Genomic DNA, 12,384 nt, shown 5'->3' on the forward strand with positions numbered 1-12,384 from the left:
CTGCGGCTACAAGGGTATGGCTGATCTACGTCGCATTGGGCTGCAGTTTGCAGGGCTCGTGGTGCCGATATTGCCGACCCGGAGATAACCAATGCTAAATCCAGAAGCGGTTGTGGACTAGCCGCCTGCTGTTGCGTGTTTGCACGGTCAATGCGAAGCCTCAGATTTCTCGGGAAGGTGCAATGCTTCATGGATGTATGTATATCCGTACAGGCGTCAAAAATGGAACGGAACAGGTTGGGGGCAGGTACGGAATGGGTCAGATGCATACGTGGGTTAGGACATTCTAGTAGTAATTATGCATGAGGCACCTTACCTTAGGTACAAGACATTTTGATATCCTAGTGCAAGTCCTGCGTGCATTACTCTGCATTACTCTGCATTACTCTGTATGTGCAAGTACGGCTCCGGACATGATCGGGGCGAACCGCAAGCGAGAAAATCTGGAAGGTTCTCAGTGTTCGAGGCGGAATGGGGCCCCGCGGATCCCTTCTTGTTCGACACGGGGTTCCGGAGTCAGCAAAGCCCGATCGGGTACGAGCTCCCGTCCTTGGTCATTCAGTCATTGGCCGAAGAGTCGCCCGGCCCGGAAGAGGCACCGTAGCATTTTGTAAGAATGGTGTGGTGAGCCTTCGGCAAGCGTCCCTGGAGCAACCCAATTGTTGTGTACTGGGTGTAGATAGCATTAGCACTTCAAGTTACTGTCTGCAGCATAGGGCAATTCCATTTTAGCACTAAAATGCTTGCTCGGGCCGCAGTGTTGTGCATGAGCAAACTACACAGTAGAGACGCGTCAACAGCTTCTCATAATTACGCTCCTCCCAACCTCTTTTCCTGTTATGTCGACTCGAGGCGTGTACCGCCCGTAAAGTCTTTTTTGAAGCCAAATCGACACAATTTCGGTACCGTGCATTTCAAAGTGCTCTGGTATGTATTTATTCGATCTTTGAAAGCCCATGAGTCATCGGCAACGGACGGCCGAAGTATTAACGCCGATGCTGACAAAGCCTAGTCGCCGATGTCACGGCTCAAATGTAGGTAATGACACAGTTCACTTACTTTGTGTTGCACGCCCTCATTAACAACACTTTCCGCAGAGAGGCTGGGGGCGAAGGGAATATGCAGGGCCAGGTATGACACTCATGCCTTACGCCTCCCAAAGGTACCTAGGGCCTAACATGCATCGAGGCAGGCAGGCAGGTAAGGTGCTCAACATCTGATGCGTTGCTCTTCTACATTTCCATGGGCCCACCTCCTCGTACTACGCTGTCCAACTTCAGTAGAGCCTTTTAGTTCAGTCGGTAGGATTGTACTGTTCTGTGTCTTGGGGAGACCCGTCTGTCTGGTAACTAAGAAACCTTCGGTAGCTACCCCCTCAACGAGGTAATGAGGTAGGTTTAATCAGGTTGCGGGTACCGAGCCCAATACGGGTGCGGGGTCTTTGCGGAGTTAGCGGTATATACATTGGCAACGAGTCCTCCATCAGTGCTGCACTTTGAGGGAAAGCTGTGCGGGGTGAAGTCCGACGCCAGCCGGGTTAGGAAACTCTCTGTAGAAGGTTGTGGCAAATCGTTCCTGCCTGTCAAGTCACAGAAAACTGAAGTGGGAACTGAATGGTCAATTACGAGTCAGCATTACTAGAAGGTAATTCCCTTCCGCATGGGGGTTGCGATGCTTACGAATCTTAATGGAAAACTCCCATAGCCGGTCGTTTGAAATGGGTTATCTGCATACCAGTCTAGGGCCAGTCTTCTTAAACCTTGGTATCTGATGTCCAACAAAATGAATCAAAACCACGAAGTTCGAAGAGTGAGGGGTGGGAAAGTTAGTTTGTGTGTGATGATGCAGTTTGGAGTGGCGAGCACATTGATAATCAGAACTTAACATACCTAATTAGAGAGCCAACCGAATCCCACCATCTCTCCTCCTACGCTGGTAGGTATAGGGCGCAACCTATATGCCCTATAAATGTACGCCTTCGCATTCGGGGATGCAGGTTGAACATTAAATGATTGCTCACGGGTTAGCACGGACCGTGTTGAGCTAGGAGAGCTTGCCCAGAGCTGTTCTGATTCGTCGCGTCCATTTGCAGCCATCAACGCTGACAACTTCTAAGCCAAAATCTCCCCGCCACCATCCCATTGAATCCTCGGTCAACTTGTTGGCGTGGCCACGTATGCCACGTGCATTACGGCGTGCAGCGCGCGAAAGATGGTCTGCTCGGCGTTTTCCAAAGGTCTTATTAGAGCTTCTCCTCAGAGCACTGAAGTTGGATTCCAGGTCGAAGATGTAAAAGGCCTGCTCGCCGAGGTACTGCATCTTGTACCTGTCGAGGCCAGTTCATGAAAAGCAGACCCTCGCGATCGCCGCCATCAGCCAACCTTCCGCGAAATTACGCGCGCACACCTTTCGTCCCTAATGGGGGTCGTCAAGCTCTTCGAAAACTGGTGTGTAATTAATTAGCGAGTGGCTGGGCATACCGACACTGTGCTGGCCTCTGCCGGGTAGGCTGGATCAGGTCGTCGGTACTCTCTACCAGCAAAAGGAGAACACGATGGTCGATGATTCCATATACATGTTGCCAATATCTGCCCGCAAGCACACATTGGCCACCAAATTGCTTCCCGAGGGAGATTATCGAACTCCTACGCAGTGGAAAAGTCAGCCGCTGTCACGGCCGTAGCCGGAACGGATCTGGGTTACCTCGTTTTGCCAACCTCCTATGCCTCTTATACATTCAGGGAGGCTTGGATGAGATTCGTTCCGGAAGCTCAGCGGGAGGGTTGAATATACTCTTGTGAACCGTGTGAAACTGTTCCAAGCGGCCGGTGGTGTCGGGGCATTGGTCATCCGCTAATGCCGCATAATGCTGCATAGGGTATCTGCCCATTTCGGTGGGTCGTTTACCGGCAATCTTGCCCTCCAATTGTGGCAGCAGCTTCCTCTGCTGGTACAGGTTGTCCAGGGTTGGTGTAGATTCCCGATCGTCGCGCAGATGGTCAACGGAGTGTTGTAGAACTGGCTTAGGCGCCGAGAAAATGGCTTCGCTGAGACTTAGGAGGGCAAGAGCCTTCCGATGGAGATCTCCGAGGATGGACGAGTATGGCGGCAGAATCTCACTAACGATCTATAACTGGTTCTCAACGCACGTGGGCGTCCGAAGAAACTTTTCCAACTTTTGATTCCCAACGGAAGCGGACTCGCCTGATATTGCGTCCTTGCGGCTTTGAAAAGGGACCAGGACTGGATATGGCGTCCTTGGAAGTTTGAAGTATGAATTTTTGGCTCTTCTACAGCCATACATTGATGTGAATTGAACGGCGCCCCGAGGTTCGCAGTTTCCTTGAAGGTCTGGCTGCGGTGGCCAACCCGCCCGAAATAATTAATCCGCATAATTACTTGGGTGAGCGGGTTTACAGTTGTTAATTACAAAGTTTGCTGGTGGGCTTCCGGCGGCTTGGCAGCACTCGGCCCGCCCCGGAACCCCCAGCGAGCCTTCAGCCCTGTCAAAGCTCCTTGTGGGGGGCGATCAACCCAGCTCCACTGTCTTGGTCTTCTTGGCAAGAGTATTATCCTAACTGGGAATAGTTGCCATGCTTCTGGAACTGCTCAGCAGATGACGCGTCTGGCAGGTTTCAATGGCAGAGAGGTCCGTTGGCCGCCGAAGTGAATTAATTTTGCTCAGAGCCCCTGAAGACAGTTTGCATGGAAGGGACGTCCTTCTTGGGATCCGGAATTATAATGCCATGGAGCCCAACATGGTTGAACGGGCGAAAGACTTCTTTCCACAACCTCGAGGGTCTTGTGCCTTCACCCGCCGCCACCGCGAGAGTGTGTCCTCTCTGTAGATCGAGAAGATTGCATGTGATTTGGGTGCTGATTGAGACTTAGAAACCCGTGAATCAGCCTTGAGGCCTCAAAATGGCACCTTCCGGAGAGCCAGGTGAGATATCGATGCCGAAATCTTCACGAGCAACCAAAACTGCTGCACTGTCAGCGGCACCATGCTAACACGACGCAGTTTTGTGGAGTCTGTACGTCTACGCTCCCAACAAAGTAGCGCCGGTATTCTTCGCAATCGCCTATGGAATATCCGCTATCTTCCACATATGGCAGTGTTTTCGTCACAAAGCATGGAAGTTGATGTGGCTGCACTCGCTCTGCGCTGTCTTTTTTACGATCGGATACGCGCTTCGAGAATGGGGAGCGTACAACTATCTGTACAGTCCTACAGACAAAACGCCCCTCATTATCTTCATCGTTAGCCAGGTCCTCATCTACGTCTGCCCGTAAGTGCTGCATTCCTATCCTAAGACTGTCCCGCTATCGCTGCTTTGTCTTTCATTCTCTTACTTTCCGAATCCTGCATTTCTTTCTATTTGCGCTAACACAGCATCCCTTCCAGCCCCCTCCTCGAGCTCTCCAACTACCACATCCTCGGCCGCGTGTTCTACTACGTTCCCTACTGCGCCCCTTTGCCCGCCAACCGCGTCCTGGCCACGTTCGGCGGGCTGATGGCCGCCGTGGAGGCGCTCAACGCCGTGGGCGTGTCCCTGGGCGTGAACCCGTCCGGAAACTCGCAGTCGCTCGGAAAGAACATGACCATCGCCGCCATCTCGATACAGGTCATCATCATTGCTGCATTCGTCGCCTTGGCCGCCCTCTTCCAGGTCCGCTTCGCCCGCACCCACCTCCGCTCCCGCGCCGTCCGGACCACGCTCCTTGTCTTGTACGCGAGCATGGCGCTCATCTTTGCGCGGTGCGTCTACCGGCTAGTCGAGCACACGGGCAACACCGAGGTCGACTTCAAGGACATGGAGGCCCTGAGGCGACTCAGCCCGCTGCTGCGCCACGAGGCCTACTTCTACGTCTTCGAGGCGACCCTGATGCTGCTCAACTCGGGGCTGTGGAACACCTGGCACCCCGGCCGCCTTCTGCCGCGCGAGAACCACGTCTACCTCGCCGAGGACGGGACCGAGGTGACGGGCGAGAGGGAGGAAGACTCGAGGCCCCTGCTGGCCAGGACGGCCCATGTGCTGACCTTTGGCATCCTGTTCCGCAACAAGACCAAAGGCGGTCACCACCGCATGCAGGAACTGAGCGAGTATCCGCCCAGTAGCAGGCGTTTTCCTTGAACTGGCCGGGGATCTTTATCATGCTGTGAGTTGGAGGCACCAGGTTCTAACCAAATCGACCAGGTGAATTGTGGATCGGTGCCTTGCTGTAATACAGTGTTAATCTATGAGGAGAGAACTACAGCAGAGAAAGGAGAAGAGGAAGGGAAGACGCTTGTGGAAGGGTTTTGGTTGAAGAAATTGTTCTGGATTCTTTGGCTAATTACCTAATCTTGTTCTTTGTCCCTCTTCGCCATGAATTTAACAAGCGTATTACCTACCAACTGTTAGAAAGGTAATACCGTAACTAAGAGTAGCTCTGAAGTTTCACCCCCAGTTTGTTATATGCGGCTGCAAGTTCGGCCACAAGAACGAAGTAAGCAACCCGTTATATATTTAAATGTGCACTGCAAACACATGTTGCCTTCTCATCCCAACTCCCCAACTCAGAGAATCCCGAGACTGGGGTAATAGGAACAAGAGAATACGAGCATCGAGGCTAATTAATTAATTACATGTCACGAACACCCCCCCCCCCCCCCGCTCACGATCCGGCTCGTGTCCGCCGCGATCTGCATGACGAAGGCGTACGGCCGGTCGAAGCACGCATCCCAGCGCGTCTCGCCCAAGGCCCAGAACCGCTCCAGCACGCGCTTCGCCGTGAGCGGCGCGCGGGTGCCGCCGGACCGCGCCAGCGAGGGCAGCTCGGCCGCGACGAAATCCCGCGCGGCCGCGCCGCCCTCGCCTGCCGCTTGCACGCCCAGCACCACGAGCGGCCAGAGGATGAAGTGCCTGAGATGCGGGCACGCGAGGGCGCGCACGAGCAGGCCCCGGAGCAGCCGGGCCTGGGCGGTGGCGCAGAGGGGCGGAGGAGGAGCCGCGGCCTGCAGGACGGAGAGGCTCTGCAGGGAGGAGGCCCAGTACAGCGCCACGGCCGCGTGGTAGATGTGACCGATCAGTGCCCAATCCGGTCGGGAGCGCGGCTTGGTGCTGGCCCAGTGGTCCGGCGAGAAGGCGCGGACCCGCTCGAGCGTCTCCAGTGCTTCCTGCGCCATCTCGCGCGGCAAGACGAGTCCGCGGCTGGCGTACTTTGCGGCTCGGTGCCGGAGGTGGTTGATCTTGATGATCTCCGCAAATAGCGGGGCCGGACACATCTGGAACGGAACGGCGGCCGTTCTGGACAGCTGCTGAACGACGTCGAGCGCAGCCAGGTGTGCTTGGGTCATGGAGAGGTCGGAGGCGGGGCACGTGGTGTTGCCGATCACTGCCACGCTACAGGATGGGTTCTGAAGTTAGCATCAAACTCTGCGCTTCCGACTTGTCCAACCGTCCATGGTTGGTCAAACAGACTCGGAGGATGGGGAGAAAAGGATGGGAAAGGATGCATTTACAAGAAGAGGATCAGAAGCTGCGGCCCCAGAGTTTTGCAAGTGGCCATGGAAGCAAATCCGCCACGTAGTTGGACCAGCTTGATGGCTCCATCTGCGTGAGGCCTCCAGTTGAGGGAAGCGCCCTGCTGAAGCTGTGTGGAAGAGAAGGATGAGCTTAGGCATCGACAACGAAAGGGGGTTGGCGCTCACATCAACCAGCAAGAGCGTTACGATCCCGGCAATAACAACATCGTTCAAGAAGCAATGGCTCTCGTGGTTCAAAGACACTCTGAGGGAGCGGATGGCGGTGCCTCGATGCGTGTAGAACCTCTCGGTTAAAACCCTGTGGTTTCCTCCAAAGTCGTCGGCGGTACGATTCATCCGGTGACTGAGGATCATACAAAGCATTCCATGGCGTATGTAGTCTGGGAGCGAAACCGATTCGCGAACAAGGGCAGACGATATGCGATATATGGCTGGATTGTCCCCGAGTTGGAGGATAGGACATAGGTCTTGGTAAATACAACCATTGACTGTTCGGGCCGCGTCAGCATGGCATGTAATGTATGGAAACTACGGGCTTCATCAAGGAGAACTTGCAGTACTCGGCCCCGTGAACAAGGGCGTCGGCGTCCGTGTAGACACCGAAGCGGGAGAGGAAGATGCGTAATATCGCGTCGGAGGGATCGAATAATGCCGGCGTGGATGTTTGTGGATCCGAATCCGAGGGCTGTCGGTAATCACGGGGCTCGTTGGGTTTGGCGGACACAGTCGTGGCCTCTTTTCTCCTTCGGGTACGAGATTTTACCTTTCCAGGCGCGAGCCATACTAGGCGCGTTGGCTTCACGTCGCCGTATCCGGGGCACGGATATCCGGTTGCTGCGCACCTGTTGCATGCCGGTCTAGTTGAATCGCAAACAAGGCAGCGCCTGAGGCATTCCCAGCAGTGCCGTCGCGGGTTTTCCGTCATCTCATTTCAGCACAAGTCCGGCGCGGCTACTGGCGTGATTGGATGGTGCACGAAAGTTGCAGGTTACGATGCCCCCGTCCCCGTCCCAAAGGGTGCTACAGTGCTGTTACGCTAAGTTCGGTCGTATGTATGGGCTAAAAAAATATTTCAGTGTCGGAATCCAAGATATTATTAGACTGGAAGAGGAGCAGCGAAATTCTGTGATCGCAGGTAGTTCACTGTCATTTGTAGGACTGACATCCCTCATTCGATTGAATCAACTCCCTCCCTAAACTACGTAGATACCGAGCCACGCAACACGCCCCCACAAAACATTTCAGGGGTCCCGCATGTGGAGCTGGCTGCCTTACAAGGAATCTACTCCGTATTGCAGGAACGGAGTAACCCAAGTGCCTGCTCAGTAGGCATATCCAAGACAGTAGCCGGAAACAACGCGTTTCAATCCCCATTCCTGTTTCCCAATAGAGAAACTCTGGATGACGCGGCCTCCCAATCCTCAAATTTTGCCCATAGAGAGAAAAGGCTTCAAACCGCATCTCGCAATATTGACAGCGAATATTCGGTGACTTGATTGGCCACAACATCCCAATTGAGTTTCCCACTCTGCTTGCAAAGAAGCCCATAACGCGAGCGATCTCCTTTATGGAACCTGTTAGAGTTCCTAGAAGTTCTCGAATTCGCGATCAAAGATAACATCACCTGGGCCGGTCGACTCGCAGTCTTTACTCTCCACGCGGACTCGGCAACATCCGCTGACAACTTTTTTCTCGACCGAAGTAGTCAAAAACTCTATTTTCCCTCTTCATTGCCGCGGCGCATGCGCGACGACCTCGATCTCGACCCTCATCTCCGGCAGCCCTAGACGAGAAGAATCAACGTGCGAGACAATGAGCATGCAACTTTGAGTTACACCCATGGTTAATTAGAGCGCCCACCCAGGTCATGGCAGTCAAGTCTGGAAGACTCGTTGGGGCCAAAGTCGCAAAAACGTTCATGGCATGTAGGCAATGCCTCCAGGAAGTGTGTAATCAATCCAGGATTTGTACTGGGCATCAGTCTTGTCCCTTGTCTGTATTCCGCTCAGTTTCCGCCTCGGCAATATGGAGTCGCTGACTGCGGCGACCCCATCACTGGGCTGTAATGAGAGATTGAGTTCAACGAGTCACGCAAAACATGGAGTGCACTGACCTGCGTTCAGCCAGCTTGGTCTTGAGCCTAGCGTTGGTCTCCGCTTCGCCGTCTAATTATCTCAGCCAGTTCAGCGTGATGGTGATTATTTCTCCTCTCCAATGGCATGCTAGCTATAATAGCACGAATTCATGCTCACCTGGTTCAGGGACCTTAACATGCCGGAGCAGTTTGGGTTCGCGCAGCGTCAGGTCATCACCCTTTTCTGCATGCCCTCCGGTGACAGGGAGAGCCTGGACGCGTGGGCACATTCTCCCTCTCGGCTCCTATCTAGCAAACCAGGACGCCTTGCTGGCTCAGCAAGCAGGGTTAAGTCCAAACGAGCTCTTCAAGGAGACTGTCAACTTCGGTCTGCTCAAGGAGATCCCCGACGCGCCGCTCGTCCTATACTTCCGCAGCGTAAGCGGCACGATAGCGAGCGGGTGGAGGCCCAACAGTTATGTCCCCCTCTAGGCAGCGCCTATGTCAGGGGGGCAACCTCCTTCTGGAACATAATACATAAAACAAACTGCCGCAAAACCTGTTTAGAGCCAGGCTCTGAAAGGATTTGTTGGCCATAGTAATCATACTAGCACCTGTGAAAACGGATTGCTGCCCTATTGACTCAACTTAAAGCGAACATGTCATTGAAGACCAAGTTCAAGAGATACTACGCTGATCGTACCGCGACTTCACTATAATGGCTCCGTGCATGGGAACTGGACCTTGAACTACAATTGCAACTCATAACCGTGAGTCGAGAATTTATCCAAAAACATCAAGCTTCGCTTCATTGCCTACCAGCGCTGCTAAATAAATACGGTATCTTTCTTTAGAGCACACCCCGTATAAGGAAGAAAGTAATAGGTAGATACCATGTCTAATTAATAGGCAAAGCCACCTCTATATATCCCTGGCTTGGCCCACAACCGTCAGTGCTCTCTTTGGTCGTCATCGCCAGCCCCGTTGGCTTGCTCAGACCTGCCCATCGGGAGACTATGGCCAGGGGTTCAGTCCGTAGTGACAAAACGCTCCAATGGCCCGGATCCTCCCCAGCAGGGTTCAGCTTTCATCATCCGGTTGTGCTCCGCCGTTTATATCATCGATATCTTCCGCAACCGGAGACGACAGGTGTGCTACCCATCACTTCTTCTTCCTCGCCGTGGTAGCCACGAGTCGCTTCTTGACAGCTTTCGGCATCTTCGTTTTCCTCTTCTCCCGCCTCTCCTCCTTGACTAACCACTTGTGCTCTCTCTTTTCTTCCTTGTCCTCGAACTTCCTCCCCCTTGGCCTCCTCTTCTCAAACCGGCTCTCATCCTCGTCGCCGGAGTTCCCATCGCTCAGAGCAGCGCCGTCGTCCGAGCCCGCATCCGAGCTCGCGTCCGAGCTCTCGGCCTCCTCCTCATCTTCATTCTTACGGACGACGCTGTCCGCCAACATGTGCCTATACACCAACTCATCCACCTTCTTAGTGGCATCTTTCTCAATGTCATACACCTCGTCCAAGGATTGAGGGATGTACTGGTTGCGGAACACCTCGTTGTCGACCTCGAGCTCCGCGGCGGCCTCGGCAGTATCCGCCACGGGGGGGCGGACCTCGTACAGATGCTCAATGGCCTTTGCCATCTCTGGCTCATCGACCGGGCCGTCCGGAGCGGTGATGAAGTTGAAGATGGTGCGGTCCTGCAGCGTGTCGACGCCCTGCCGTCGGAAGAAGTCGCCGACGTTCTTGATGTCCATGCGCAAGAATTCGAGGGCCCGTGGATGGTCGTGCTCGACCGACTGGGACACGTCGATGATGTAGAGCCGGTTGTCGTGGTAGAGGATGTTGTACTCGCTCAGATCGGCGTGCACCAGGCTGCACACCTGGTAGAGACGGCGCATGATGCCCAAAAGCTGGATGTAGAGCTTCCGCCACCGCTCGTCGACATCGTCGCCGGTGAACCGCGCATCTCGCAGACGCGGGTATGCGTAGCCGCGCCTGTCGCCCAGGAACTCCATCACCAGCACGTGCAACTTGAGCATGAGCGGCTCGGGACAGGCGATACCGGCCGCGTGCAGCCGCCGCAGGTTGCGGAACTCCTTCTCGGCCCAGAGCTTGACCATCTTGCGGTTGTTTCCCTTCTCGGCACCGGCCTTGAATCGGTGCTCTCCCGTGATGTAGCGTTCGCGGTCTTTGAAGACCAGGATGGCCGTCTTGTAGATCTTGATGGCACGCTGAATGGGCTCGCCGCCGCCATCCGGGTACAGGACGGCGCCGTAGACGTTGGCTTCCTTACCGGTGCTGATGGCGCCGTGAATCTCGTTTACGACGCCGCGGTTGATCATCTGAAGCAGAATCATGCGGGTGCGCTGGTCGAGCACCAACTCGGCGGTAGCGCGGTCCGCCTTGTCCTTGTCGCGCTCCTGGTTTTGCTTGACATTATCGAGGCGAATCTTTGCGGCATGTTTGGACAGCTCGGCGATTTGGTCGTCAATGCTCGCAAACGTGTTGGCCTTGGGCTTCTGAGAATTGGAAGCTGGCAAGCCCGCGGCGGACTGAGAGGCGGCGCCATGGATCTGGCGCTGACGGTTGTACGACTTGGTGAGGTCGGCAGAAGGGTTCTCCAAAAGATCGTCGTCGAGCTCGTCGGCCGAGTTGAAGATGTCTTCCAGGTCATCATCGTCGTCCTCGTACAAGTAGTCCGCGTTGGGCGGGGTGACGTCGGTTGGGTCGGTGACGGCTGCAGTCATGGTCGTGACCTAATTGTAAAGCGTTCCGTAAATCGTAGAGCACGGACAAAACCAGGGTCACCCGAAGAAGAACTTGTGTGATATGGGATGAAGGGGATAATGTAGCTGGGCAGGTCGGAAAGAAAGCTATCGGTTGAGGACGGCGACGTTTGAGGACGGAACGTTGAATTTTTGGTGGGGTGTGTGTTATCTTATCGATCCGCGGGGTAGGTAATCCTGCTGCTGGAGAGAACTCCTTGGGATTCCGTAGTAATTAACTAAATTGTAGGCTCGGTGCTAGTTAACTGAATTGGGGACCGTTTAGCGCGTTCAGCGTCCTGGAGAAAAGCGATGACGATCGCCGACTTGGACTAGCGGAAAATTGAAGAAAAGACGAAGAATGATGGGGGAGGACGCTTTTACATTTATACGGATTACTTTGGCTTAATAAATAATGATGAACCAAAACCGACTCACGGCAAACCTGTCAACGCACGTCTCGAGTCTGGCACATGCAAAGCGAAGTGCGGCTCGCATTTGCCTCTATGGAGTGACGACGAATAGATGCGTGTCTTGCGCATGTTGGCAAAGACAACCATAAGTAAATCGATAAGATGAAGGCGCCATGGTAGTGTCAGTGAATGGTTTGTCGGGCCTCGTTTGACCTGGCGTTCAATGTTTGTCTCGGAACAGCGAGCGAGCGGTCCGCCTAGAACTAAGAGTAGAGCTCCACAGCAGTTACAGTGGGGTGTCAAAAGTCTCATGCCACCCCACCTGTCCCCAGCCATCTACATTTTTACCACCAGACTTTAATACAGGATATCTCAACAGCCACAAATTGTATAGGAAAACTGTTTACATTAGATAGTAGCCCTGGTTCTAAGCTTCAATATTTTATATACCACCCCCTGGCTCTTTTGACTACGGCCAGCCGACATGGCATTCCCTAGATTAGCTTGTCGATTAGCCCCTGATCAATAGCCTACCACGCCTCCTATAGGCACTTGGTAAACTCTTTAATATCTAGCCTGTTCTACCTTAAATTCTATAG

At 54.1% G+C, this 12,384-nt stretch overlaps 4 protein-coding genes across 4 annotated transcripts; 2 read left to right on the forward strand and 2 right to left on the reverse strand.

Annotated features, from left to right (window-relative positions):
- The first annotated feature begins 3,613 nt into the window (after positions 1 to 3,613).
- MYCTH_2306078 (uncharacterized protein) lies at positions 3,614 to 5,471 on the forward strand. The gene is made up of 4 exons (XM_003663813.1): positions 3,614 to 3,831; positions 3,892 to 3,943; positions 4,022 to 4,289; positions 4,406 to 5,471. The coding sequence occupies exons 2-4, from the start codon at positions 3,922 to 3,924 to the stop codon at positions 5,133 to 5,135; spliced, it is 1,020 nt and encodes a 339-aa protein (XP_003663861.1). The 5' UTR covers positions 3,614 to 3,831; positions 3,892 to 3,921; the 3' UTR covers positions 5,136 to 5,471.
- Positions 5,472 to 5,632: 161 nt separating this feature from the next.
- Positions 5,633 to 7,454, reverse strand: MYCTH_2065658 (uncharacterized protein; the record flags this gene model as incomplete). Its single annotated transcript, XM_003663814.1, has 4 exons — positions 5,633 to 6,386; positions 6,506 to 6,636; positions 6,886 to 7,057; positions 7,081 to 7,454. The coding sequence occupies 4 exons, from the start codon at positions 7,452 to 7,454 to the stop codon at positions 5,633 to 5,635; spliced, it is 1,431 nt and encodes a 476-aa protein (XP_003663862.1).
- A 1,100-nt stretch (positions 7,455 to 8,554) lies between these two features.
- MYCTH_2127665 (uncharacterized protein) lies at positions 8,555 to 9,095 on the forward strand (the record flags this gene model as incomplete). The annotated part of the gene is made up of 4 exons (XM_003663815.1): positions 8,555 to 8,591; positions 8,653 to 8,674; positions 8,791 to 8,861; positions 8,917 to 9,095. 4 exons carry the CDS (start codon positions 8,555 to 8,557, stop codon positions 9,093 to 9,095), a joined length of 309 nt encoding a protein of 102 aa, XP_003663863.1.
- A 293-nt stretch (positions 9,096 to 9,388) lies between these two features.
- On the reverse strand, positions 9,389 to 11,599 carry MYCTH_2306081 (uncharacterized protein). Its single transcript, XM_003663816.1, has one exon. The coding sequence runs from the start codon at positions 11,352 to 11,354 to the stop codon at positions 9,765 to 9,767; it is 1,590 nt and encodes a 529-aa protein (XP_003663864.1). The 5' UTR covers positions 11,355 to 11,599; the 3' UTR covers positions 9,389 to 9,764.
- Positions 11,600 to 12,384: the final 785 nt, after the last annotated feature.

This window comes from Thermothelomyces thermophilus, chromosome 4, assembly GCF_000226095.1.
Source record: "Thermothelomyces thermophilus ATCC 42464 chromosome 4, complete sequence".
NCBI classification, from domain to species: domain Eukaryota; kingdom Fungi; phylum Ascomycota; class Sordariomycetes; order Sordariales; family Chaetomiaceae; genus Thermothelomyces; species Thermothelomyces thermophilus.